The 27708-nt window shown below is 36.3% G+C and overlaps 1 protein-coding gene across 3 annotated transcripts in view; it reads left to right on the top strand.

The window, feature by feature from the left end:
* dym (dymeclin) overlaps positions 1-27708 on the top strand; it is a 79390-nt gene that overhangs the window by 10440 nt on the left and 41242 nt on the right. For 2 of the 3 annotated variants that reach the window (XM_079847588.1, XM_079847589.1), the window contains 9 exons: positions 1354-1487; positions 2992-3064; positions 8342-8467; positions 10126-10265; positions 20029-20214; positions 20305-20483; positions 21063-21188; positions 22734-22847; positions 23146-23240. In XM_079847588.1, the coding sequence (XP_079703714.1) occupies positions 1354-1487; positions 2992-3064; positions 8342-8467; positions 10126-10265; positions 20029-20214; positions 20305-20483; positions 21063-21188; positions 22734-22847; positions 23146-23240 (1173 nt within the window). The remainder of the gene's footprint in view (positions 1-1353; positions 1488-2991; positions 3065-8341; positions 8468-10125; positions 10266-20028; positions 20215-20304; positions 20484-21062; positions 21189-22733; positions 22848-23145; positions 23241-27708) is intronic. The other variant, XM_079847590.1, reaches the window with a different exon arrangement.

The following is a 27708-nucleotide window of genomic DNA, read 5'->3' as shown; positions in this document are numbered from 1 at the left end:
TTAAGCTCAATAGAACTTATTCAGAGCAGCGCCATGACAGGTATGAAAGTGAGGCTGTGAGGGATAGTCTTGCCGTGTTTCCAATGGCATCCGCTGTAAAAAGCTGGATATAAATAGATTACTTACAATTTTCCACAACTTATATTGTCAGGAGTTTTTTGTCAACTGAAATGTCTTCAAAAGATATTTTTGCAGTGTTTCATCAGCAGAACAATCCAAAATCTGGGGGAATCTGATGTGTAACATTATATTGGATCCGTGCATAAGTCATAATATAATGTCAAATAAACATCAAAAGAAAAGAGGGAATCACTCACTGCTCTTGACTAAATCACTTTTGTTTGTATGTATCAGCTTTAATAATAATACATTTATTTGTAATTTATTTAATATGTAAATATTTATTTTCTGTATTATTTCTTACTTGAATGCTTCTGTTAAAAATATTTAAAATAAAAAAAACAATTAATGCACTAATTTAATTTTGTTCCTTTCTTATATTGACTTGACTCGTATTTATTCTACTGTTTGTTATTTGCATCTTTGTTCTTATTTTTAATAGTAAATATAAAATGCCAAAAATAACTATATGTGATTATTAATATAATAATTATTATTTATAAAATAATTTGAGGAAAAGATGAACCGAGAATTATTTTATAATCAAATCGTGAGGCAAGAACAGATTCAAACCGCTAGTATAGTATATAGTAACACCTTGTGTGTGAAAGCGGATGAGATTTTTGTTTTTGTGGTTCTCAGATACTCAGAACATCTGTGAGATTTTGAGAAATATATTTTTAAACGTCTTTTCCCACACAGTCGTGATATTCAGGGCACGTTAACTAATCACTCAGGACGGTGCCGTTAAGATGTTTTTGATATGATTTTCCCATGGGAATAACATCGGTGCAGGCCACAGCATCTCACACACACACACACACACACCACCAGAGCTGATGTTTGTGCTCAAAGTGTTGCTGTAGCATGAATCCAGAGCGGGGAGTGACCCAGCGCTCCTACAGCGCGTGCATGTGAACCGTCACACTGTGATCCTCTGAGAGAATATTTATGATGTGCTCTGATCTGAACTATGCAGAGATCAAACCCTCAGTCACACATTTGATCCAGGGTCAGCTGATGTCATAGCTGCACATGTGAGCTGTTTCTCAGTGTATGAACTTGTAATGATATAGCAACTACTACAGACGCCTGACAGCCTGTGTGTGTGTGTGTGTGTGTGTGTTGGTTTAGTCAAGGATGATCCAAAACCACTGGCAGGGTCAGGCCACAGTTCACAGGCTGCTGTAGGTCAATAATTATCTATGACTCTCTCTCTCTTTCTCTCTCTAGTCAGTTATTCATCTGGCAGGCCCATAATGCTTTGTTTCTGGTGCGCTGTTTGCTGAAGGTCTTCATCAGGGAGATGAGTGAAGAAGAGCTGCACTTACAGTTCTCCTACCAGGAGAGGGCGCCAGGAACCTACGGTATCTCACACACACACACACACACACACACACACACACACACACACACACACACACACACACACACACACACACACACACACAAATTAATTAGCTTCATTCTATTTTTTTGTTTTTAGATTTTAGTTTTTGACGTGTTTAATTATATTTGACCCTAACACATAGTACCTACACATATTTACCTAGTTACTTAAATGAGAACATTTCTGTTGTTGTTTTGGTAACACTCTACAACAAGGTCTCATTTGTTTTGTAGTTAATGCATTAGCTAACATGAGCCAACAATAAGCATTCGATATTTTTACTGCATTTATGTTAGTTAATGAATAATGAATGAAATGAACATGAACTAAATTAATAAATGCTAGTTTGTTCATGTTAACTAATGAAATGTTAACAACTGAGACTTTGTTGTAAAGTATTACCATTGTTGTTATATCAAATTTATAATGGTAAATGTTCCAAAATGAAAGAGGCAGTGTCCATAAAGTATAGCTAAATATATAGATTTTTTTTTTTTAGATCTAATTACTCCAGACTAGCACTAACCTAACATAACCTAACCCCACCCTAACCCTAACCCAGACTAACCCTAACCCAGACTAATCATCATTAGTCACTAATCCTCATCAGGCCACAAGGTTGGTCTTTTTTTTTTTTTAGGTTGTATTATTTTGTGTGAATATCTGATGTCCATTAAGAAACACACATCATTGTTATTTTAGTATTATGTTTATATTATTATAGTTTTTATTAATAGTTTGAGTTACCTTTTATTTTTATATTTTCAGTTTTCATGTTACTTATTTCATTTTAATTAACATGTCCTTATTTAATTTTTAGTCACTTTATTATGTGGTTTTGTTGTTTTATTAGTTTTTATATTGATATTACTGTTTAGTTCAGTTAAAATTCATATATATTTTTAGTTAGTAATTTTAGTACTTAGAAACTCATTTCATTTAGTGTCCAGGACAACATTTCTCATTTAGTTTTAGTTTACGTTTTTAATTTAATATTAATATTGTATTTTATTTCTCTATTTAAATGAACAAAAATGTTTTTAATAGTTTGAGTTTTTGTTAATAACCCTGACGCACATTTCCCATCTTTGATTTCACAAAAGAAGATAAAGTTAGTGTTTTGAAGGTCTGTTTCAGCATCAGACCAAGACACATGAAGCAGTGAAGCTCATGTGTGTCAAGTTTGAGACTCACTCGGGTCATTTCCTGTCCTCTGTCCATCGTGCTTATCAATAATAATGGCCGAAAGGCAAAATGAAAGTGCTTTTTAGAGCATTTATAGTATCTGGTCTGACAGCTTCTCAGTTTGATGTGTCGCAACCCACATCTGAGTATAAATGTCATCTCTGACCAATCAGAATGAGCAACATACAGAACCAGTGACCTAAAGAAACTTTTCACAGACTGTATTTACATTGCTGATGTGTCAGCGTTCCCGTATCTGACCTGACCGTGCTGTGTGTGTGTGTATGTGTTAACAGACTCCATCTGTGAGGATCTTCTGGAGGAGTTGGTCTGTAATTTGGTGCATCTCATCGTCGAAGTGCCGCTTCTGTGAGTACCGAAGAAGAACTGTGTGTGTTTGTTTTTGTTCTGGATTTCTCTGTCTTGCAAATACTAAGTGATAAAGCATGTCTCAGTGTGAGAGGGAGGTGTGCGCGTGTGTTATTGTCGTGATATATGACGGGTCTCTCACATACAGCGTGTGAAGGTCATCTCTGACTCAAACAATGAGGTGTCGCGATCCTTATTTATACACACAAATATTTGCATACATTTTTTTCATGAAGTTCAAGAATTAAAAAGTAGGACTGTCAATGCTGTCAAACATATCAGCACAATTAATCATGCCACCTGACCTTTATGTATATAGCGCTTTATACAATACAGATTGTTTCAAAGCAGCTTCACAGTAATAAACAGGAAAATAATAGAATCAGTGATGCAGACTTCATCAAATGAGACAAATTCAGCTGTAAGCAGAGCTACAGAAGACAATAGTGTCATTATTCAGCTCGAGTCAGTTCATGTGTTGATTCAGTTTAGTTGTCAGTGTTGCAAAATTCGTCATTTAGCAAGGGTAGCATGTACAAAGTTACTACTTTTAACTCGACACTTCTTCTTAAAAACGGGACATTTTGCTCCTTTGTTTTTACACGCTTCCCTTTACGTGTTTTTCCATGATCCCGGAGCGCCGGTGTGTCTCATCAGACCTCTGTGTGACCCGCTGTCATTTACACACCTGAGTGGAGGACACCTTCATGCATGAAATCATGACGCCCTTCACACACACATCTGTAAATCTCTGTAGAGAGATAGCCACACCAGCACTGCATTATTCAGCTTGCCTCCTGCATGTTTCCAGTGTTTGTGTGTGTTTGTATGTATTCAAAGGACAGATAGATTTACCCACTCTGAATGTCCTTGTGTTCCACCCAGTCTATAATGAGAACCATATTACACTGATCATGATGATGATGTGTGTGTGTGTGTGTGTGTGTTACTCAGGTTTGTACGGGTGCTTGAAATCCTTGAAAATGCTTGAATTTTGATGTAGTGTTTTCAAGGTTTGAAAAGTGCTTACATTTTGGATAAAATGCTTAAAAATGCTTGAAATTGTAACTGTGTTTCTTTCACAACAAATACCCATCTGACTCAATAGTTTGTTTATTAAATGGAGAAATAAAATGTAGCCCTTCAGATACAGAGCGATTTGCGCTACACTGGTCAGAGCAAATCAGGCGGAGTTTTCATTTTGATTTCCGCGCTTGTTTGGATGCCCCGTTTTTATTGGCCGCGTGATACATTTTGAAAAATAAAAAAATATCTGATCCTACTGCTATTACGAAACACAATTTTGGCTGTTTATATCATTATCTCTTTTAAAGGAGAACTCCGGTCATTTTTTTGTACATTTGGAGTGCTGTCAGTACAGAGAACAACGACAAAAATCGGTGTTGCCTACACCGAGTTATCCTCTTTTTAAAATTTGCACCCTGTTGACTTCAATGGGGCAAGTTTTAAACCTGCTTTTAGCCTCTTAACATCCTTGATGTGTCATTACAAGTGCACAGGTCATGTGAGTGATTCCTTCGGAGTGAACGCGGGTCAATCTGACTGCAGTAGATGTGAAAGATATGGATAAAAATGATATTTATTTAGCCAGCGCTCATACCTGTATTTACATCCTGTTTTCGGTCAAAGTCCATAGTAATCGATTGTCGAGTTCACGCGCATTGGTTTAGTACCTATGATCATGCGCGTGAACTCGACAATCGATTACTGTGGACTTTGACCGAAAACAGGATGTAAATACAGGTATGAGCGCTGGCTAAATAAATATCATTTTTATCCATATCTTTCACATCTACTGCAGTCAGATTGACCCGCGTTCACTCCGAAGGAATCACTCACATGACCTGTGCACGGGCTAAAAGCAGGTTTAAAACTTGCCCCATTGAAGTCAACAGGGTGCACATTTTAAAAAGAGGATAACACGGTGTAGGCAACACCGATTTTTGCCGTTGTTCTCTGTATTGACAGCACTCCAAATGTACAAAAAAATGAGCTCAATGTTAAAATTGACCGGAGTTCTCCTTTAATGTGATAAAAACACTAAATAATAATTATGACTATGTATTGTGTGTAATTTACGGTGGTGTAAGGTGCTGGAAAAAGCTTTAAAATGGACCTTGAAAGTGCTTGAAAAGTGCTTGAATTTGACCTTGGAAAAGGTGTACGAACCCTGCTTACTGTTCAGTGCTTAAAATGCCCCTATTTACTTAATTAAACCACATTTGTGATCTTATTATAGGATACCAAATATGCCCATTTTTATATATATATATATATATATATATATATATATATATATATATATATATATATATATATATATTAGGGCTGTCAAAAGATTAATCGCGATTAATCGCATCCAAAATAAAAGTTTGTGTTTACATAATATATGTGTGTGTACTGTGTATAATTATTTTGTATATATAAATACACAGAGATATTTGCATACATATACTGTATATATTTATATATAATTTTTATATTATATAAATATAATTTTTTCATATATATATACAAAAATCAACATTTTTCTTAAATATATACAACATGCATGTGTGTGTATTTATATATATATATATATATAAAATAATTATACACAGTACACACACATATATTATGTAAACACAAACTTTTATTTTGGATGCGATTAATCTTTTGACAGCCCTAATATATATATATTAGGGCTGTCAAAAGATTAATCGCGATTAATCGCATCCAAAATAAAAGTTTATATAAATAAATAAATATATAAAAATATATATCTTTTATATATTTATTTATTTATTAATTTATTATTATTATTTATTATATATATATATATATATATATATATATATATATATATATATATATATATATATATATATATATATACACCAGTGTGTGTATATATGGATATGTTTTCATGAGATTCATGCAAATATGATTTATTGAACATTTGTGTCTGACAGACTGACAGCTGTTTCCAATGTCAAAGGGCAGTAATAACTAAATAATAAAAAAACTGCATGCAATGTGGTCTTAAATGAATCAAGAGACTTAGTAGAGAGTTTGTAAATCACAAGGCATTGAGAAGGAACCGAGAACTTGAGGAACGTCACTTAAAAACAGTTGAAGCGGGTTTGAAATAAAGCCTGTTATTTGTGCTGTCTCACGTGTGTTAGTGGATTGTGTAGTTGTTGTATTGTAACAGAGTTCAGTGTGCTGTTGTTGTCCCGTGTCTGTTTTTGTTGCCGTTTGTCTCGTTTCCTTGCTACGTGCTCACCAAGAGAAGTCAGGCGCGGGTCACATTCAGATCCCCGACTCGCTGGTTCCTACGTGTTTTTGAGCGATTCTGTAGCCGGAGACAGGATTCTTATCACGCTGTTATGAAGGATATTGTGAATTGTAGCTCAAATTACCGCACAGATCAAAACAAGAAATAAAATAGCTGCAGAGACACAAAAACATCAGAGCGTTTATAGTGTGTAAGGTGATGGAGAAAAGTCATTTACGTCATTCCAAGCCCGTGTGACATTATTTTTTCTGTGAAACACAAAGATAATGTTTAGCACTGTCTTTAGCCACTCGTTTTCATACAATGAAAGCATATAGTGAAAAAGAGCTGTACATAAATGCAGCATAAACACAGTGCATATGACTTCAGAAGACGAGAGAAGGGTCAAGTCCGTCTTGACCTTTTACCATAGATGGAACAGATTTATAATGATATAATTCTGTTTATGGTGCTAAAGGTGACTAATCATGTTGTTGTTTTTTATTCGTTTTGTAAGATTGTTAATGAGAGTTTTTCCATGCTCTTAAAATTTTTTTTTTTTTTTTGGAGATTTGTTTGTCATCGGTAATCGACAATATTCAAACTTTACCAAGCATGGAAGAGGCAAGGCTGTTAATAATAAGTAATTTAATAAAAACAAGTACCAAAATATTTATTACCCCGTCCTCATCCCCGTTACGTTTTTTTTTTGTGTTAAAGTCATCTCAGTTTAGTACATATGACCTTGTTTAAGTCTAGTCTTTTGTTCAAAGAGTTTTCAACATTTCAACTAGTCAACTCCACCTCAAAATAATCTGAAATCCTTTACTTTGTTCCTTTTTTTTGTAGTGTACTTTTTTCTTTTCTTTTTTTTATTGCAAATTTTATTTGTGAGTTTTGTAATTATTGTATTTTAATAACCAAAGAAATTCAAAGCACTAAAATAATGTTGTAAAATGTTTTATTCGGTTTGATTTAATGTGTTGTTAAAGCCCTGTATGTGGGGTTTGGTTTGTCCTCATTGCAAAAACAGAATCCTATAGGAAACTCTTCATGTTATTATGAATGTAATAATAGTGTGTGTGTGTGTGTGAGAGAGAAAGTGAAAGGGAATCATGCCAAGTGACTTCACAGCACTGGGAAGTGGAAGTGAAGTGAGAAATGTGGAGGAAGGAAACCAGGGACAATAGAAAAAGAGAGAGATTGTTCTATTGATGTTGTGTAAGTGTGTGTGTGTCTGGAAAATGAGAGGGGGCAATGAGTTTACAGTAGGACATTTTACAGTAGGACTTGACTATTTTGGGGATTTTGATGAATGATAATGTGATCAGCTTTTCTGTTTCATATTTCAGCATCATTTGAAAATGACGTCATAGTACAAATATTGTAATGCTCATAAAAGTATTAAAAATTTAAATATTTATGCAGTATATAATGCTTTTTTTTGTTGTTGTTGTTTTTTTGCTTTTTTTTTTTTACTTTGAATTTTGGGGTGAATTTTGACCTGGATATATTTTTATGAGATTCACACAAATCTAATTATTTATTGATCACTTGTTTCTTTTACAATCTTACTGTAAACCGGCATTTTATAAAAGTTCCTGAAATTATCGTCAAAATACCAACTTTTGGATACAGACGATTTTGACGAATAAAAAGATTCACGCAAATATAATTGTGTCTTTTACAATCTTATCGTTTACAATGTTTTAGTCAAGCAATAATATTCAGGTGGCCTTATGTTACTGTGATTTCAACTCAATTAAAACCCTCTTGACCATGGTAAAATCACTGTAAATCACAGCAGCGATTGGCTTATTGACAGATAAATGTATGTGTAAATGTTTTTATTTATTTAAATTCAATCAAGAAACAGATGCAAATATACAAACACCTTCAGGAGAACATAAGAGTTAAAAAAAACTTTCGTATGTAAAGTCAGATATCTAAAGGAAGTAATAATGAATGTGTTAATGATTATCCTGTCTCTGTTTTCATAGTGACATCACCTACAACATCCTGTTTGAATCTGTGACCACCCTCCTGGTGCTGTTGTCCTATCAGCTCTTTCACAAGGAGATTCTGAGGGAGGGGCTTATCTACGGCTACCTGACCAAAGGAAGATGGTGAGAAAGAAGGATCACCATACTTGCCGTTTCTGGAATTATTTGTGAAATTTACTAGCAATTTCTGAATGAAAATTGTTTATACACCAAATGTTTTTCTCTATACATGTAATTTAAGGTACATTTGTGTACTATATGGTTGGTTGATAATATAAAATGACTGGTTAAGTAAGTCACAGATACTCTACACACCTGAATAGACTCATCTAATTGATCCAGAGTTCCAATGATGCTTCATAAACTTCTTAACTCAAGACCCAGAGCCAATACAAGTTAAAAGTTGTTGCCTACCGCACTCTTTTATTCTTACAAAGTTTGTCCCTGTGTGATAATGTGGCCCCCTGACCGGCATTAACAGAAGGACGACTGTCAAGAGCTGCCATTTCATATGCAAATGAGGGTGTTCATTAATTCGCCAGATGCTCTCGTCTGGAGCTTTGCTTGAGTTCACCCGGAGGGCTCGTTTGCATCGCACCAGTGATACTGAGCTTTTAAAGTTCCCTCGTTAGCTCTTCAGCGCTGCAGCTGAGCTTGCATGTTTGAGGTCGTTAACGAATACTCGTCAAACCTCACGAGTGTCTTTAGGACTGAGACGTACTCTATGCAAGTGCATGAAAGCAAAGACATCCAGCTACACAAGCGCTGTGTTCTCACTTCACGATGCAAATGAGCGTTGGAAATACCATCAGTTTCCAGAAACCAAATACTCTTGGCATTCCAACCATTTCCGTGTTTCTTTAATTCTCATGTTTAATCTTGACATTCTCGATCTTCCCAGAGACTCTAATGCTAATGTTCCAAAATAATAGTAATTTCCTAAAATGCCCTATTATTTTCTTTTCCAATTGTTTTTCTATGTTCCTGTGATCTAATAAAAACCAGGTAACCATGGTCAGCTGTTTTAAATGGCAAAAGTGCTGGTTTAATTCTATCTATCTATCTATCTATCTATCTGTCTGTCTGTCTATCTGTCTATCTATCTATCTATCTATCTATCTATCTATCTATCTATCTGTCTGTCTGTCTGTCTGTCTGTCTGTCTGTCTGTCTGTCTGTCTGTCTCATCCATCCATCCATCCATCCATCCATCCATCCATCCATCCATCCATCCATCCATCCATCCATCCATCCATCCATCCATCCATCCATCCATCCATCCATCCATCCATCCATCCATCCATCCATCCATCCATCCATCCATCCATCCATCCATCCATCCATCCATCCATCCATCCATCCATCCATCCATCCATCCATCCATCCATCCATCCATCCATCCATCTTTTGATATGTATTGATACTGAAATAACTGCAGTGGTTCTAATAATAATTTTCTGCAGTACCGATACACCGATAATAGCTGAGCTTTCTTGCTTTCGTTTTTGTGTGTGTGTGGTTTTTATTGATTGTGGTGAAAAAATATAATTCTTTATACTTTTAAAAAATATATAATTCTTTATACTTTATTTCAATTACTATCTACATTTGATAGTTTTAGTTAACAATAACAACAACATAACTGTTTAGTGAGTTTGCCCTCGAGTATGGTAGGTTTGCTAAATCTCTCTCTCTCTCTCTCTCTCTCTCTCTCTCTCTCTCTCTCTCTCTCTCTCTCTCTCTCTCTCTCTCTCTCTCTCTCTCTCTGTCTCTCTCTGTAGTCTGTCTCTGACGAGTCGTCTGGTGAAGACGCTGCTGTATAACTTCATCAGACAGGAGAAATGTCCACCCGCCACTCACGTGTTGCAGACGCAGTCAGACGGAGGAGGGCTGCTGTACGGACTCGCATCAGGAGTCGCCAGTGAGTACAGACACACACTGTCCTGATCACTCACTCATCCAACACACACATACGGGTCCTGTATACCATCCCTCAGATTGATACAATACAGTATGATTCCTTTTGTTTGGGATCACAGTCGTATGAGAAAGGGAATTAAACCGAATCATTCTGACGACAGACTTTGGCTCAGGCATTTCAGTACCACCAAACCAATATTTGAGATGCTGTGCGATGCGATTGGTCCGCTGGTTAGTCCAGTTAGCCAATCACATGCTCTGTTGAGGCAAAGTCACGTGAATTTTTTGGTGCGCCTCGAGGGATTTATTCAGTAAATGTGTTTCCATCGTAGTTTATGTGCATGTCAGCTTATCGGATAAACAAATCATCCTCCTCAATTGAGCGTATATATATTTTATGTGCATTTTTTTTTATTTATGTGCATCTTGGTATTTCCATCCAGTGTTTTTTAATTTGTTGTCCTGAAATTCGCACAAAAATAGATGGATGAAAACATAGCTAGTGTTGATGTGTGTTTGTTGGTTATGGCTCAGCAGTATCATTTGCTTAAATGATGCCAGTGTTGTAAGATGAATGTCTGGGTCCGTCGAGGTTGAGCAGGGTCTGATTACTCTATCAGATAATAATATTTGTTTTGGTTGTAAATAAACCCTTCAGTCCAGTTTCTCATGAATTTGCATGTGAAAAATCCCCACACCTGATTCACACGCTCCTCTGTTCAGCTTTGTCTCCGTCTCTGATAAAGTTGTTCTGTTTGAACAGACTCTTGTTTGACAAGCCTGTCAAAAACTAAATCCAGAGCACAGGTTCTCTGTGTGTTATTGACAGTTGTGTCTGTCTGTCTGTCTGGTGTCTGGCTCACTCAGACATGTCAACAGCAGGACACAAACACACTTTTCATTGTGTGAACTGGACTCTTGGCTTGATCATTTACTTAATATTGAGTTACACACTCCTCATTGTGGGGACTGAATTCAGACCAGTGTCCAACACACACACACACACACACACACACACACGCACGCAGACACACGTCCATGTCTGTCTCACTCTGAGCACCAGACAGCGCTGTGACACACTAACCTATAAACACACACTCTGAATTGGAGTCCTACTTTATAATTTTATACTTTTTTTTTTGTAAGTATAAAATGATACTTTTTGGGCCTTATTCATGAAACATAAGCACTAAATATACAAAAGATTTACAGAGCATTCTGTTTTGATCATGTTGCATGAATAAGCATAAACTAAACTACTGATGAATGAAAACAATCAGAATAATTGGAAAAACCTAAATTAATTGAAACCGAAAGCGTCTGTTTCATTTTCCAGTTTTTCATTTTATCTGATGTAGTCATTTTATTTTATGTTTTCATGCTGTGGTATTCTTTTTTTAATTTCAGTTAAGTTATAGTTTTCATTTAATTTAAGTTTAGTAAAAAAAATGTTTTATATATAATTATTTTTCATTTTTAATTTATGTTTTATAATATTTAATATTCTTGGACATGATATGGTGATCACCTATGTGGGGTTCAGATGGTGAAAACTTGCATTGAAACAAAAAAAGGGAAAAGATATAAAATTTATATTATATTATATTATGTTTAAATATGTTATATTTATTTACTATATCACTTGATTTATCTTTTGAATTATGTTTACATATGCCTTTAATTATTCCTGATTTAAATGAAAAATAACTAACCTGAAGTCTAGAAAATGTTATATAAATTTTTTATATTAAAATACAATTCGAAGAATATAAAATATATTTTGTATTTGTTTGTCTTTTAGTGTAATTTTCCACTTAAAAGACAATTAAAATGAAATGTGTTTATGAAATAAAAAGCAAACTAAAACTATCACAACCACTGCTGACTCAAATGAAAACTTTTTGTTGATTCAGTTAGTCAGAAGTGCGATTAAAGTCTAGAACAACATGTATCATCGACTGATACTCTGTAACCAAAAGATACAAAATGAGCTTGTTGACAGCTGAGAGTCAGTGCCAAGATGACGTACCAATGTGTGTGTGTGGAATCCAGACAGTGTGTCTTCATTGTCTGACGGGTAAATCAGGCCAGCTAAATGGAGACACAAGCCCTGTGTGTCAGTCCCGTCACCCACAGTCGGAATTCTGGGCCTGATCCTGTTTCCGCTGCTGCGGGACGGAAAGATTCAGGCAGGATTACATGGCCAAAATTCGTCACTCTGGAATTACACGTGCCGGAAAGCCTTCTGGATCATATTAATGTTAGCTTGACTTAAACGTTTACGATACTCTGTCTTACGCTCGCAGTTATGAACTTTCTGCTGTTGCCTGGGAAGCGGCGGATGGTCATTTTGCAAAGTTGCATTGTTTTTAAGCTGCCCTAGAAACAGGAATCTGATGGATAACCTAGACATTTATAATTTGTCTCTATATTAAAAGAAACATATTAGAATATATCGCGTCCCAAATTGTTATTGTTGCCACCAGGCAGTGGCAAAGGTTAATAATTCAATCAAGCTTTATTATATTTTGTGTCTATTAGCTCAGACTTCCTGTTTCAAATGGAAATTTGTCAACTCAGCAAAGAAAATTGGGCTCGACAGCTCATCAGATCACCAGTGTAAATGTTTTTTTATTTTTTTTAATAATTTGATTCATAATGTTGGACACTATATTGACCGTAACTTATAAGTATAAGCTAGTTTGAAACTAGTTTGAAAGTAATGTCACAACAAACTATGGAAGCTTGTTTCTGCCTGGGAATAAAATAATTAAAGCAAACACACAGCAACTCCCTAGAAACCACTCTGAACACCTTAGCAACCCCCTAGAAACCACACCATAGCAACCACATAACTTCCTAGCAACCACTCAGAACACATTAGAAACCACATAGCAACCCCAAAAAATTAATTCATCTTCCATTCATCATCCATTCAAAAATCCAAAACCATATCTCACAATTCTGACTGTTTTACCATAGACTTTTACTCGCAATTGCAAGTTTATATCTTGCAATTCTGAGAAATAAGTCAGAAGAATTGCGTGATATAAACTCAGAATCAGTTTTATTTTTTTACTCTGTTGCTGAAGTTTATATCTCGCAAATCTGATTCTTATTTCTCACAATTGTGAGATATAAACTTGTAATTTTATCTCACAATTTGAACTTTTTTCACAGAATGCTGAGAAAAATTTAAGAATTATGAGGTATAAACTCAGAATTGCGAGAAGTAAACTCAGAATTGTGAGTTTTTATCACATTTGTGAGAAAAAAAGGTCTGAATTGTGAGATAAAAAGTCGCAATTACCTTTTTTTTTTCTTTGTTCTGAAGCCAAATCAAGCTTCCATACCAAACTGATATGTGTGATTATCCTCCCCTCAAAAAAAGGGATAGATGATGTACTTAAAGCAGTGCTCTCTGGGAAACACTTGTGCTTCATAAATCAGGGCGGTGATCTGTGCGAAGATGGCGTCTTGATGTTTCTCTGTCTGTGTGTGTGTGTGTGTGTGTGTGTGTGTGTGTGTGTGTGTGTGTGTGTGTGTGTGTGTGTGTGTGTGTGTGTGTGTGTGTGTGTGTGTGTGTGTGTGTGTGTGTGTGTGTGTGTTTCCCAGGGCAGGGCTACTGAATGTGTCTTATGATCGTCTGTAATCATTCGGTTCTCTTATTTCTGCTAAATACAGTGTATCTCACAAAAACATGTTCAGGTCCCATTTCACACCAAAGTCAAAAGAAAAGGGGGGTATAAACGTATTGTTTACACAAGAAAATAAAGTCTTTAAGGGTCATTAAGACCATTCTTTATGTTTGCATTATGACATTTTTTTCATTTTCAGGACCAAAATTCTCAATAAGTAATTTTTACTCAATTCTCAGATTCTCATCATTTTTTATTTATTTTTATAATAAATAAAAGGCAACAAAACCTACTATGATGTATAAATTGTTTTTTTTTCCTAACAGTTTTATTTTTTATTTTTTTAAATATATATTTATTTTATTTTCATTATAGTATTTAGCATTGGTGGAGAAAACATGTCTAATATATTTTTATTAATATCACATTATTAAAAAATAATTTCTTTCTTCATGCAAAATGTAATTAATTATATTTAGTTTATAAATATAAATAAAACATTTAATTACTTTATAATAAATATTAATATAAAAAGTTTAAAAATTTCAATTTTGGGTGTGAGATATGACATTAGACATGTTATTGACAGCTTTCGTGAGATTCCTAATTGGTTCCAGATTTACTGTACACAGTATACGGTATATCTAAAGTATTCTGATGTTTTTGTTTTGTGTTCAATCAGTTGAACTTTTGATCTCTGTGTGTAACAATAACCATCCGTGCTTAACTACTAAATGAATGTAATGCTGAAGTGTTATCGAACTTGCGTCTGGCCTTAACAAAATCCTGCTATTGTGTGTATGTGCTGTGTAAGTCTCAAGGCCGTCGCTGTGTCTGCATTCAGGATTAGTGTCGTCGTCTCACCCTTCGCCCTGCCTAGCTCAAACAGTGAGAGAAAGAAGGACAGAGAGAGAGAGAGGAACCCTAGAGTGGAGAATGAGGGAGGAAAAGCATGCTTTTAGGGTTAATATTTCCCATAAACCCTTGCGAAATGGATTTTAAGGTACATTGACTTGTAGCTGCAAATAACCCTCTTTGCAACCGCATAGAAACTCCTAGCAACTCCCTTGAAACCTCTCAGAACACCTTAGCAAACATATAGCAACAATGCTCTCTACATAACAGCATCATAGTGGCGAGCTGTGCCCAGGCAAACACCATGCACACTTCCTGCTGAAACCACACCGACAGGAAGTAATGGTGGGCTTATAGCGGCAGACAGGAAGTGCTTTATTAGCCTAGTCAGACATGACACACACCTTTATCTTTTTCCCCCTGGAGCCCAATGCTAGGATGTTGCAGATGACTTTCAAAGAATCCTGACAATGTTTGATGTATATATTGTGTGCCACATATACTCTCTCTGGAGAGATGAGCGGATGTATTTGGTCTGACACACGCATGCATGATGTCCTGTCTGCCAGATGGCTTTGCATGAATAAACTCTTCTTCCTATTTGCGCGTCTACAGGCTGGCCTTCATGTCAATAACTGCTTTCCTAGGAAAATATCAGTCTTTAGAGTAATTTCTGTAAAATGTTCAAGCCAAATGCTCAGTTCAAGGGTTTCTGTGTGCATAACGATCGTCCAAGAATATAGCAAAATATTTTAAGATACTTTTCAGAAGCATCACTTGATAACCCTTGTATATGTTGTTATTGCTGAAGAATTTGCTGTATGGACATTTCCTTAATGGACACGAGATATAAGACTATATAAGACACAAGACTTCTCTCTCTTCTCTGTCTGAATCAGACTCTCATTCTGGATCTGAAGTTTCCCTCAGACTTTATAATGAGTAATACATCAGATGCTGTTGTTAGCCATGTGAGTTCTGAATTTGAAATGACATTCTCAGGGAGAAATCCACAGGGACTTTTACAGGAAAAGCACTATGAAAGGAGGACATAGACATGAATGTGTGTTGTGTGTGTGGAAGTTGCAGCAACATTTGTCACCCTCGGCCGCCTGTTTATGTACTGACAGCATTAGTGGAATGGAAAACCCCTGTGTGTGTGTGTGTGTTTGTGTGTTTGTGTTTGTGTGTGTGTGTGTGTGTGTGTGTTAGTGTGTGTGTGTGTGTGTGTTTGTGTTCTCAGCTCTGCTGGATGGCAGCCATGATGTCTTCATTTATCTCTGCTGTTAACACAGTCCACAATAACAACCCCAGGACACACACTGCCTTCTGTGATTGTGTATGTGTGTGTGCGATCACTGTATATTACACACACACACACACACACACACACACACACACACACACACACACACACACACATACACAGACCCCCTTCCAGTCCATCCAGAGCATTAAATGAAACAAAACTGCATAAATGTGTCATACTGTACATATTTGATCTTATTTTGTATCATTTTATTTATATATGCATTTAATTTATTTGTTTTAGAATGGATAATGCATCTGTTTTTCCTTCATTTAGTATTTCTATATATTTTTAATATTATTCCACCACATAATTCTTAAGTATGGACAAAGGTAAACAAATTGTGAAATTATGATGGTAGAAAATGGTCGTAAAATCTAAACCCTGATTATTTTTAATGCAAGATACCTACTAAGAGTATTTGATTTGTACTGTATTATGACTAACATTTACGTTGACTTCAGGGGAGAAAAAAGGTACAAAAGTTGTGTCTTTCTCTCACTTTAATATTATATTTGAGTGTTGTGCTGAAAGGAACAAGACAGCACATGGGACAAACAGTGAACTAAGAGACATATGAGTGTGTTTATGAGAGATTGTGTGCTAATCAAAGGGGCGTTTTCTTCATCCATCATTTTTCCCGTCATAAAAGTGTGTCGATGTGTCTGAGAGTGATTACAGGATTCTGATTGGCTCTGATCGCTCTCATTGGTCAACTGGGGTCGCCATGGCGTCTCTTGTGACATCATTACAGTTCCAGCATGATCTCAGTGTCTTTGGAACATGATGATGTCATATAAGGAACCTAAAGGATAGCAGCAGCCAATAATATCAGTCAAATGACCTTTAATGTTATCAGTGTCTTAATGATATCAGGCGTCTAGGAGGGTGGAGGGCAGTTTTCGTTACTCTGTGACTTTTTTTCTGCCAGTGTTGTTGTTTTTATTTGCGGTGGATGTTTGTTAACATCCTGGCTCCAGATTAGACTGCTTCAGTCTGCTCGTGGGGCCGCCATGTCCAGCCACAAGTGATTAGACATGGAGACAGGCATCTCATTTCCATCTCAATTCTTTCTCGCTCTTTTCCGACCTACCTGAGACAATGCCTGAATGATTAGTAATCTGTTTAAAATCTTTGCTTTTGGACTAATGTCTAACTCTTCTTGTTTTTTTTTACACAATGTTAAAGTCAACAAGACGTCCACAACGACTGCATTTTTCCTAATACTTGATCCTGGTCTTGTGATGCATGATTCATTTGCACAATGTGTCATTCTAAAGAAGCAAAATTTTAATGAAACATCTTTCTTTATTGGCTGATATCAAGTCGCTCTTGTTTTTTTTAACCCTTTCCCTCCAATGTGAAATGTAATGGCCACTTTTCCTTATATGCTAGAATTCCCAATGTATAAAAACTCTTCCACGCTACCAAATATTGTTTTGAATCTTCAACCATAATTAAAAACGTGTGCTTGTATGATTTCTCCTGATTGGCACTGTGTATTGCTGTAAGACATACGTATTTTCAAATAGACTTTTATAGAGTCAAGCCGAACAAAGGAGTGACTGTGATGCTGTAAAGAGCGCTGTGGAATCTCTAAAATACATCTGAAGCTCTTGAGGCAGAAGCGATTGTCCTTTTTAGAGCCATTAGCATGTCCGGTTCTCTACTGCACTTCCTGGAGATTCTAAGAACGACGTTTTGCTTCAATTATTCCTCTTCTGGCCTGAAGCAACTTTTAAGTGCGTCACCATTGCAAGCCATCTTTTAAGTGTGGTATATTCTGTACTTCTTTCAGCATTTTCTTCCATCCACTTAAAGGGATAGTTCACTTTGAAATTAAATGTTGGTATGTTTTTATGTTTTACCTCAAGGGCATCCAAGATGTAGGTGTCTTTTTTTCCGCAGTAGTTTCAATTTTGATATTTTTAGGTCAAACCGTTCTTGTCTGTCAGTCATTTCATGCAGGTCTATGGTCACTGTCTCAAAGAGCATGCACAGAGTCCAAATTAAAACAATTCCCCATCGTCCAAATTAAACAATTCCCCATCGTAAGTACACATTGATGGCCTAAGACACGAAACGAGCGGTTTGTGTGAGAAAACGAACATTATTTATATCGTTGTTACCTCTTGAACACAGCCGCGTCTGTCTACATCATACACTAGATGTCGCTTGGCTACGGTTTCGTTCCAATGAACTGCAGTAGCCAAGGCGACGTCTAGTGTATATATCTATACCCGCCCGCGCCCTCAGATCATTTGGACGCGGCTGTGTTCAAGAGGTAAAAACAATATAAATACTGTTCGTTTTCTCACACAAACCGCTCGTTTCGTGTCTTAGGCCATCAATGTGTACTTACGATGGGGAATTGTTTAATTTGGACGATGGGGAATTGTTTTAATTTGGACTCTGTGCATGCTCTTTGAGACAGTGACCATAGACCTGCATGAAATGACTGACAGACAAGAACGGTTTGACCTAAAAATATCAAAATTGAAACTACTGCGGAAAAAAAGACACCTACATCTTGGATGCCCTTGAGGTAAGCTAAAACATACCAAAATTTAATTTCAAAGTGAACTATCCCTTTAAAGTCCCCCTGTAGTCAATAATTGTATCCCTTAAAACTCATCTTTGATCACCAAAATGACATATTTAAACGTTATTTTTCCTGCGAAGAAAATTCTTCATGCCTGAAAATAGCTTGAATGTAACTCTAAACCCTTGCTTTATTTAGTATTATGTGGATTCATGAATATGAAAATTATGAATTGACTTCAAACTGCTAATCAAACCGCTGATAATGTGTTGCTAATGTTCCTGTTAGCCATCTCAGAGTCAGACAGCTGCCTTCTAAACATCAGCATTCTTGGAAAAGCATTGAACGTCAGTGGAGAAAGGCATATGGTTCAGCATAACATCGTAATATACATACATGACGCTCGCTAAATGCACCCAATTTTTCATATAAACAGAAAAATATACCAGGATAACCTGGCTTCTCTTAAAACTCCCCTGCTACGCATAGGTAATGATATGCTAAAGCATGCCCCTCGACGGGATTGGTTACAACATATTTGGATACAGAGAACAACTGCGATTTCAGACTGCATTTTTTGAGACTGTCTTCGGTTCACTGCAATTTTAAGGAGAAAATACTGAGTTTGACTTATGAATTTGCACATGGTTTGTGTTAAAGCATATATGTGACCCTGGATCTCAAAACCAGTCATAAGTCACACGGGTATATTTGTGGCAATAGCCAACAATACATTGTATGGGTCAAAATTATCGATTTTCTTTTATGCCAAAAATCATTAGGATATTAAGTAAAGATCATGTTCCATGAAGATATTTTGTAAATTTCCTACCGTAAATATATAAAACATTTATTTATGTGAGTGAATGCAGCGAATCGTGAACATAAATGTAGAACTTTAAAGGAGATTTTCTCAATGTTTTGATTTTTTTTGCACCCTCAGATTCCAGATTTTCAATAGTTGTATCTAGGCCAAATATTGTCATATCCTAAGAAACCATACATCAATGGAAAGCTTATCTTTCAGATGATTTATAAATCTCAATTTAAAAAAATTGACCCATGTGACTGGTTTTGTGGTCCAAGGTCACATATATACACATAGACATAAACAACCTTAAAAAAAAATGATTTTCACCATAGTGAGTCTTTAAAGGTTTCTTGCAGCAAATTCAGTTCTAATTAACTTTTTCACGTCCATTTTATCGTCTCTCAGATGAAAATCATTTAGAAAAGTAAACCGCAGCAAGCCTTGCTATTTGAAGTGTCATTCATGTTTGTATCTCAAATAGTGCAGGAATTAATGTTAATGATAATGTTAAAAGACAATGACCTGTAAATGTTTGTTATGCTTGAGGTCACCATTAATTCAATCCACTCCATGTAGAGAACACGTGTAACTGGTTTCTGTGTTTTTCAGGTGGGTTGTGGAGCGTGTTCACGTTAGGCGGAGTCGGCACCAGACCGGGGGCGGAGCAAGAGCAGAACCCTCTCCCGCTGTCCAATCAGAGTCTGCTATTACTGCTGGTTCTGGCTAATCTGACCGACGGACCGGACTGTCCGAACCCCTACCGCCAGGCTGTTACCTGCTTCAAAAACACTCAAGGTTAACCAGACCGGGGTTTGTTTTTTAGTTTTTTTAACGTTAATTAATTTCACAGAAAGTGCTAATGAAACTCTGTTGTGTGTGTTTCAGATACCTCGTCCATCCCGTCTCCTCAGCCTCACACGTTTCAGATCAACTTTAACAGTCTGTACACAGCACTGTGCGAGCAGCAGAAATCAGACCAGGTGACATTACTGCTCTACACGCTACTGCACCAGAACAGCAACATGAGGACGTACATATTGTCCCGCACTGACATGGAGAACCTGGTGAGCACACGCACGTTCAGCACCTGTCCATATGCGTTTCATAGTGCTTGCAGAATATATGCATTCATTCAAATGCAGTTACAAAATCCTGACTCTTTTCAATCTTTTTTTTTATTTTTGGTCGACCGATATATCGGATGATATTTGCCATTTTTACATTTTAGGCCAGTAAGTTCTGTTTGGCTGATGTGTTGGAAGCTTGTAAATTATTAGACAGAACTGTTAAACAAAAAAGTAAGCAGTATACAAAAAAGTATAATAGCGTTTGCTTTTCTATTATGCATGTGAATTTCGTAGAGCTTGCCTTCATTCAAAGGCAATTGTAATTTCCTGACTCCTGTCAATCATTCACACTGTGCACGGGACTTTTTTCACAGGGATTGTGTTTTTGTTTTGTGGTTGACTGATATATTGGCTAATATTTCATTACAGAATCTGAAAGTTGCCATCTAAAGTATAAATCTTTTTTTTTTTTATCGGCTTTCTGCCACCCTGCCCATTAAGATCATCAATAACAGTCGACCATTAGTTTTTTGTTTTACCACAATAATAAAGTATCTTCTCTTTCTGTCTATGTAGGTGTTGCCGATTCTTGAGATCTTGTATCATGTCGAGGAGAGAAACTCTCATCATGTGTACATGGCCCTCATCATCCTCCTCATCCTCACTGAGGACGACACCTTCAACCGCTCCATACATGAAGTGGTGAGGTCACACACACTCTGTTGGATGAAATCAAATGAAACCACTGAATCTGTCATGAAAGCTTCATTTGAGAAGCTGTAGTGGTTTAAGGCCCCGATATAATACTTCAAGCTAAATTTTGAAGAACGAACTGATGTGACTAGCCTCACGTCATCATACTCAGATTCTAGTCACAATATGAGTCTGATACTGCTCCATTGAGCTGTGATTATTGGGCGTGTTTCAACCGAACCAGGAAAGAAAATGCCTCTGCACTCAATTGGATTGGCCAATAACCAATCAGAGCAACGGAGTAAGTGACGTGTGTTCTTCATTCATCTTTCCGATCGACAAATGCCTTGATCGTGGTTCTCTGCTTCCTCTTTTAAAATCAATTCGCTGTCGATATCTTCTATAACAGACGCGATGGCGGAATCTACACATCTCAGTTCTCCAGCAGCAGCCATCTTTGTTGTAAACGAATTCAACCCAAGCGCTCTTTGGTGACGTGGATGATTACATTACTGTTGATCATCTGTCCATCATCGTATAAAGCCCGCCCTGACAATTTGATTGGTCCGAACAGCTCTGGTTCGAGCATAGTTGCTCCACACCGGATCAAGTCCAGACCGAACTTCCCGACCTAAAATTTTTGTGGGCGGGGCTAAGTTCGGCTGGCATTCAGGCTATGATGTGACGTCATTTCAAACTAAATCTGTCCAAAATGGGAGTTTGAAACAGCTTACCAAAGTATACTTTCCAGAAAAGAAGGTTCTGCTTTCTTAAGCTGATTTGAACATCGACCAGATGCTTTCTTCACTGCAGTTTTCTTTGTGTGTTTATTTTGTTATTGGAAGGAAAGCATGCAGCACATATTTACATATTCATCTAAACGTCGTTCTCATTAGCATGGGCGTCGTCAGGATGTTCGCTAACAGTATATCGCTGCTCATATATTTCAAACTTATTTTTACCTCTAAGTGAAGAACTTCGCTGTGAGTATATCGGGGTCTTTAGATGTATATAAAAAATGATCGGATGGAGGTTCATGATTCCAGATCTGTAATTCCAGGCTTTTGTTTGTCGCATCTTTGAATGCAGCAGCAGTTCTCGTGTGTTTTCTCACACGCAGACACTGTTAGTTCAGTATGTGCACAAACATTTGTTTGGAGGCTGTTTTCTTTTTTTTTACAAACAATTACAGGGGTGCCTTGTAACACTTTACTTAAAGCCTTTATGTATAATGCATTATAAATATATTCATAATGTACATCACAATGCATTATCAACTTTCATCAATAATTGTTACTAAAGTTAAAATGCATTATATTATTTGCAGATTCCTTGTTGCATCTGAAATTGGCTTTGTTTTAATGCCTTATACTAAAGGTTTTAAGTAAAGCGTTTCTAAAATATTTTGAAGTCAGTAGATTTCATCTTAGTTTTATCATGCAATAAATCACTGCATTAGCCTTTAAATAGAGGAACTTGTGCATAAATTATTTTATACATTTACTAATTATTATTATTAATTTATTTTTGTTTTCTCTGTTCTCTCTGTCTCAGGTGTTGAAGAACATCTCGTGGTATACTGAGCGTGTTCTAACAGAGATCTCTCTAGGCAGTCTGTTGATCCTGGTTGTGATTCGAACCATACAGTTCAACATGACGCGAACCAGGGTGAGACCAGAACCAATGACAAAAACAGTCATTTAAAAGTGAAGCTCCATAAATATCCAGATCTTTGGCCGTGGGCACATGCAAATTTATTATGTAACAGCGAGACTCACAACAACCAGCTCATGAGATTTACAGGATTTTATATTAGATCTGTGAACACATTTAGTCCAGGGAGTCCAATGAACAGAGCAGGTTTTTATATTCAAAGTATAATGGAGTCATTTCATTCTGTTTTGCCCTGCGAGAAGAAACAACACAAATTATTTATGCATGGTTTTATTGATTTCCCCTCCTTCAGGATAAATACCTCCACACGAACTGCCTGGCTGCCCTAGCCAACATGTCGGCCCAGTTTCGTAACCTACACCAGTACGCCGCCCAAAGAATTATAAGGTAAGTCATACAACAACTGACTAACTATTTGTGTGTTTTATATATATATATATATATATATATATATATATATATATATATATATATATATATATATATATATATATATATATATATATATATATATATATATATATACACACGCATGCACACACACACACACACACACACTTACAAACATAGATAAACACATATACTCACGCCAGTGCTAGTACCTTGCTACTAGGGCTGGGTATTGACACAAATTTCACAATTCGATTCAATTTCGATTATTTTGGATATCAGGTACGATACATTGCACATTTTGCACAAATCGATATTTTTTACCCAGCCCTACTTGCTACTATCGGGTTGGACCCCCTTTTGCCTTGATTCTTCATGGCATAGATTCAACAAGGTGCTGGAAACATTCACAAGAGATTCTGGTCCATATTGTCATGATATCATCATAGTTGCTGCAGATTTATCGGCTGCATATCCCTGATGCGAATCTCCCATGCCTGCACATCCCAAAGCTGCTCTGTTGGATTGAGATCTGGAGACTTTAGTGAACTCATTGTCATGTTCAAGAAACCAGTTTGAGATGATTTGAGCTTTGTGACATGGTGCGTTATCCTGCTAGAAGAGCTATCAGAAGACTGTGGTCATAAAGAGAAAGACACGGTCAGCAATGCTCAGGTATAGACTGTGGCGTTTATACAATGCTCAACTGATACTAAGGGGCCCAAAGTGTGCCAAGAAAATATCCTCTACACCATTACAGCACCAGCAGCCTGAACCACTGATACAAGGCAGGATGATCCATGCTTTCATGTTGTTTACACCAAATTCTGACCCTACCATCTGAATGTTGCAGAAGAAAGAGAGACTCATCAGACCAGGCAACGTTTTTCCCAATCTTCTATTGTCCAATTTTAGTGAGCCTGTGCAAATTGTAGCCTCAGTTTCCTGCTCTTATCTGACAGGAGTGTCAGCGGTGTGTTTTCTGCTGCTGTAGCCCGTCTGCTTCAAGGTTGGATGTGTTGTGTGTTCAGAGATTGTCTTTCTTCAGACCTCGCTTGTAACACGTGTTTATATGAGTTACTGTTGCCTTTCTATCAGCTCAAACCAGTCTGGTCATTCTCCTCTGACCTCTGGCATCAACAAGGCATTTTCTCCCACAGAACTGCCGCTCACTGCATATTTTCTCTTTTTCATACCATTCTCTGTAAACTCTAGGGATGTTTGTGTCCCAGTAGATCAGCAGTTTCTGAAATACTCAGACCTGCCTATCTGGCACCAACCATGCCACGTTCAAAGTCACTTAAATCACATTTTTTTCCACTTTATGATGCTAAATGCATTGAGTTGCTGCCATGTGATTGGCTGATTAGATATTTGCGTTAATGAGCAGTTGTATAATAATAATAATAGTAATAATATATATATATATATATATATATATATATATATATATATATATATATATATATATATATATATATATATATATATATATATGCTACTGTTCAAAAGTTGGGGGCCTGTATATATTATTTTTTGAAGGAAATTAATACTTTTATTCAGCAAGGACACATTAAATTGATCAAAAGTGACAGTAAAGACATTTATGTAACAAAATGCTACAAAACATTTCAATTTTAAATTTATGCTGTTCTTTCTGTTCACAGTTTGAACAAAAATATGAAGCAGCACAACTGTTTTCAACATTGATAATCAGAAATGTTTCTTGAGCAAATCATCATATTAGAGTGATTTCTGAAGGATCATGTGACGCTGAAGACTGGAGTAATGATGCTGAAAATACAGCTTTGATCACAGGAATAAATTACATTTTAACAGTTCTTTTAACTTAATGAGCATAAGAGACTTCTTTCAAAAACATTAAAGTATAACCGACCACAAACTTAAGAACAGGAGTGGGTATATATGTAAGGAATAATTGATGACAGGCCATTGAATTATTAGAAAAATAATGCACACCCGAGGTGGTAATGCGGTCACGACGCGAAGTGGAGTGGCCGTTCACCTCGGGTGTGCATTATTTTTCTAATAATTCAACGACCTGAAGTCAATTATTCCGCTTATACTACAGTTACCACACCTCGAAACATTGTTCAGATTATGTATTTCAAGACGTTTGTAAAGTTTTTGTCATTAAAACGCTCTTGTATGTAGGACTAATTTCTTACGCATCTAATCCAATGCCTCCGTTGCTAATTCCAAAATGTCATTTTAGAGTTAGTAACGGAGGTTTGAGCCACTGATAGCAGACTAATGCACTAATGCTGGGGACACACGACTAGCTGACACATTCTCTGACTGTTTTCATCGACTGCAGCATATTTTAAACACCGACTTTGAACACAGACTGAACGCGCTGAACACGCGTTTGGGCATGATCAGTCATCAAATTACATTGATAACCGGCCTTAAATTGTGTCCTCGGCTCGGCTTTATGCAGTTATTAGAGAGAGATGTTGCAATAATGAGACAGAAAAGCATGTGCGTCAATATTATTATTTATTTATTAATTCAATTCGTTTTAATTCATTCGTTCATTCTTTTTTTCTATTATTGACAGATGACAGTAGACTAAATAAATGAAAAAAAAAAAGCCTTTTAACAAGTAAGGCCTATCAATAATTATTTATTTGTTATATTATCTGCAATAATAATCCGTGCTGCAGGACTATCCATTTATTTAGCCTATATTCAGTTTAATTTTCTATTGATTATAGATAGGAATATACTTTATTTATTAAAATTAAACTGCATGTTTCCATTGATTGTGAAGCTAGACATTGAAGATCAAGCGCATGGGGCTGCATGTTTTTTCTTGTTATGAATTGTATCCTATTTTCCGTTATTACCGTTGACTACGCGAAGTGATATGGAACTGTAATGCGGTCAAGACCTGCCTGGAACTACTTTAGCCGTGCGTTTCCCTGAAAATAATGCACACCTTAGAACGTTCGTCAACCAATCAGATTCAAGCATTCAACTGCCCTGTAGTATAAGTAGTAATACTAAATATATTTCAACAACATTTGTTCCTTCTTTTTTTTTTTAGCTTTAATAAAATAAAATAAAAACTCTTGGCAATTATTAAAGTAGGTAGTTTATTTGTGAGTGTGTGTGTTAGCCCCTACTGTCGTTATCAGGTGAGTCCGTTTGTGTTGGGGGCTTATTTTCATCTGTCCAGAAACTGGATCTTGTTTGAGATCAGGACGGTGAGCAACTGTTATAGAACAAACAGGCGCTTTCTTCTAACACTTCCATTTAGCCAACGTTCAACACAAACAGATCGCGTTTCATTGCATGTTGTTTGTGATTCACACACTGAATTAAAGTGAATGAACTTTGTTAGGAAAACACCCGGTCACCTCAGATGCTCTGAAACCGAGACGCTCAGGCTGTTGACAATCAACAGTTTGATTAGTTGGAAATTCAGGCTTTTGTTTCCTGAATAATATCACACATCCTTTTATGTAACATGAAAACATCGTGCCACGTTGTGAACAACACCGTAAAAGAGCATGTCCTCTGGCGGAGTCAGTGGCTTTAGTTTGAGCAACATTGCCAGATTTTTTTTATTGTCCTGTCATTCTGAAATACATGTTACCATGTTTATGTTTGGGTTTTCGGTGCCCAGATTTTGCCATGACTTCATCTGGAACAGAGCAAACGAAGCTCAGAGGAGATTTAGCTTGCGAGCGGTAGATTCCTTCCTCTAAGGTTCCTAAGGTTTCTTAATGATTCCATTAGCGATTCTTTTAGTACTTTAGACTAATTCAAACTGATAACACGTGAGATTGCGACCGATTTGGTCTTTTTTTGACTCATTCATTAAAAATAGTCACTCAAAAGAGTCATTTGTGAATTGGACTTGGTTGTTCTGTATGTTTGTTGATCTGATTTCGATTAAAAAAAAAGAATGATTCCATTAACGATTCTCTTAGTACTTCAGACCGATTCAAAACTTATAACACATGAGTCTTTTGACCGATTCATTAAAAAGAACTGCTTAAAAGACACATTTAGGGATTCGAATTATGTTGTTCTGTATGTTTGTTGTTCCGATTTAGAATCCATTTAATGATTCTTTTGTGATTTAGATTAAAACCAGTAACGTGTTTTAGATTGAGACTGATTTGGTTCTTTTGACCAATTTGTTAAAAAGGAAACGCTCAAAAGAGTCATTCATGAATTGGACGATGTTGTTGTTTTGGTTTAGAATTGATTCTGGTTTCTTAATTCCATTAACAGTTAATTTAGTATTTTAAACTGATTCAAAACAATACTTTTAGTATTTTAAACCAATTTGAACTAATAACATGTGAGATTGAGACTTTTGACCAACTCATTAGAAAGAACCACTCAAAACATCTATTCGTGAATCTGAATAACTAATGTGCATTAGTTGTTCTGGTTTCTTAATTGATTTCATTTCATTTTTCCATTCCCT

Source organism: Squalius cephalus (genome assembly GCF_949319135.1).
Source record: "Squalius cephalus genome assembly, chromosome: 17".
Taxonomy (NCBI): domain Eukaryota; kingdom Metazoa; phylum Chordata; class Actinopteri; order Cypriniformes; family Leuciscidae; genus Squalius; species Squalius cephalus.
Note: the sequence above shows the minus strand (reverse complement) of the source record. Positions and strands in the feature narration are given on the sequence as shown.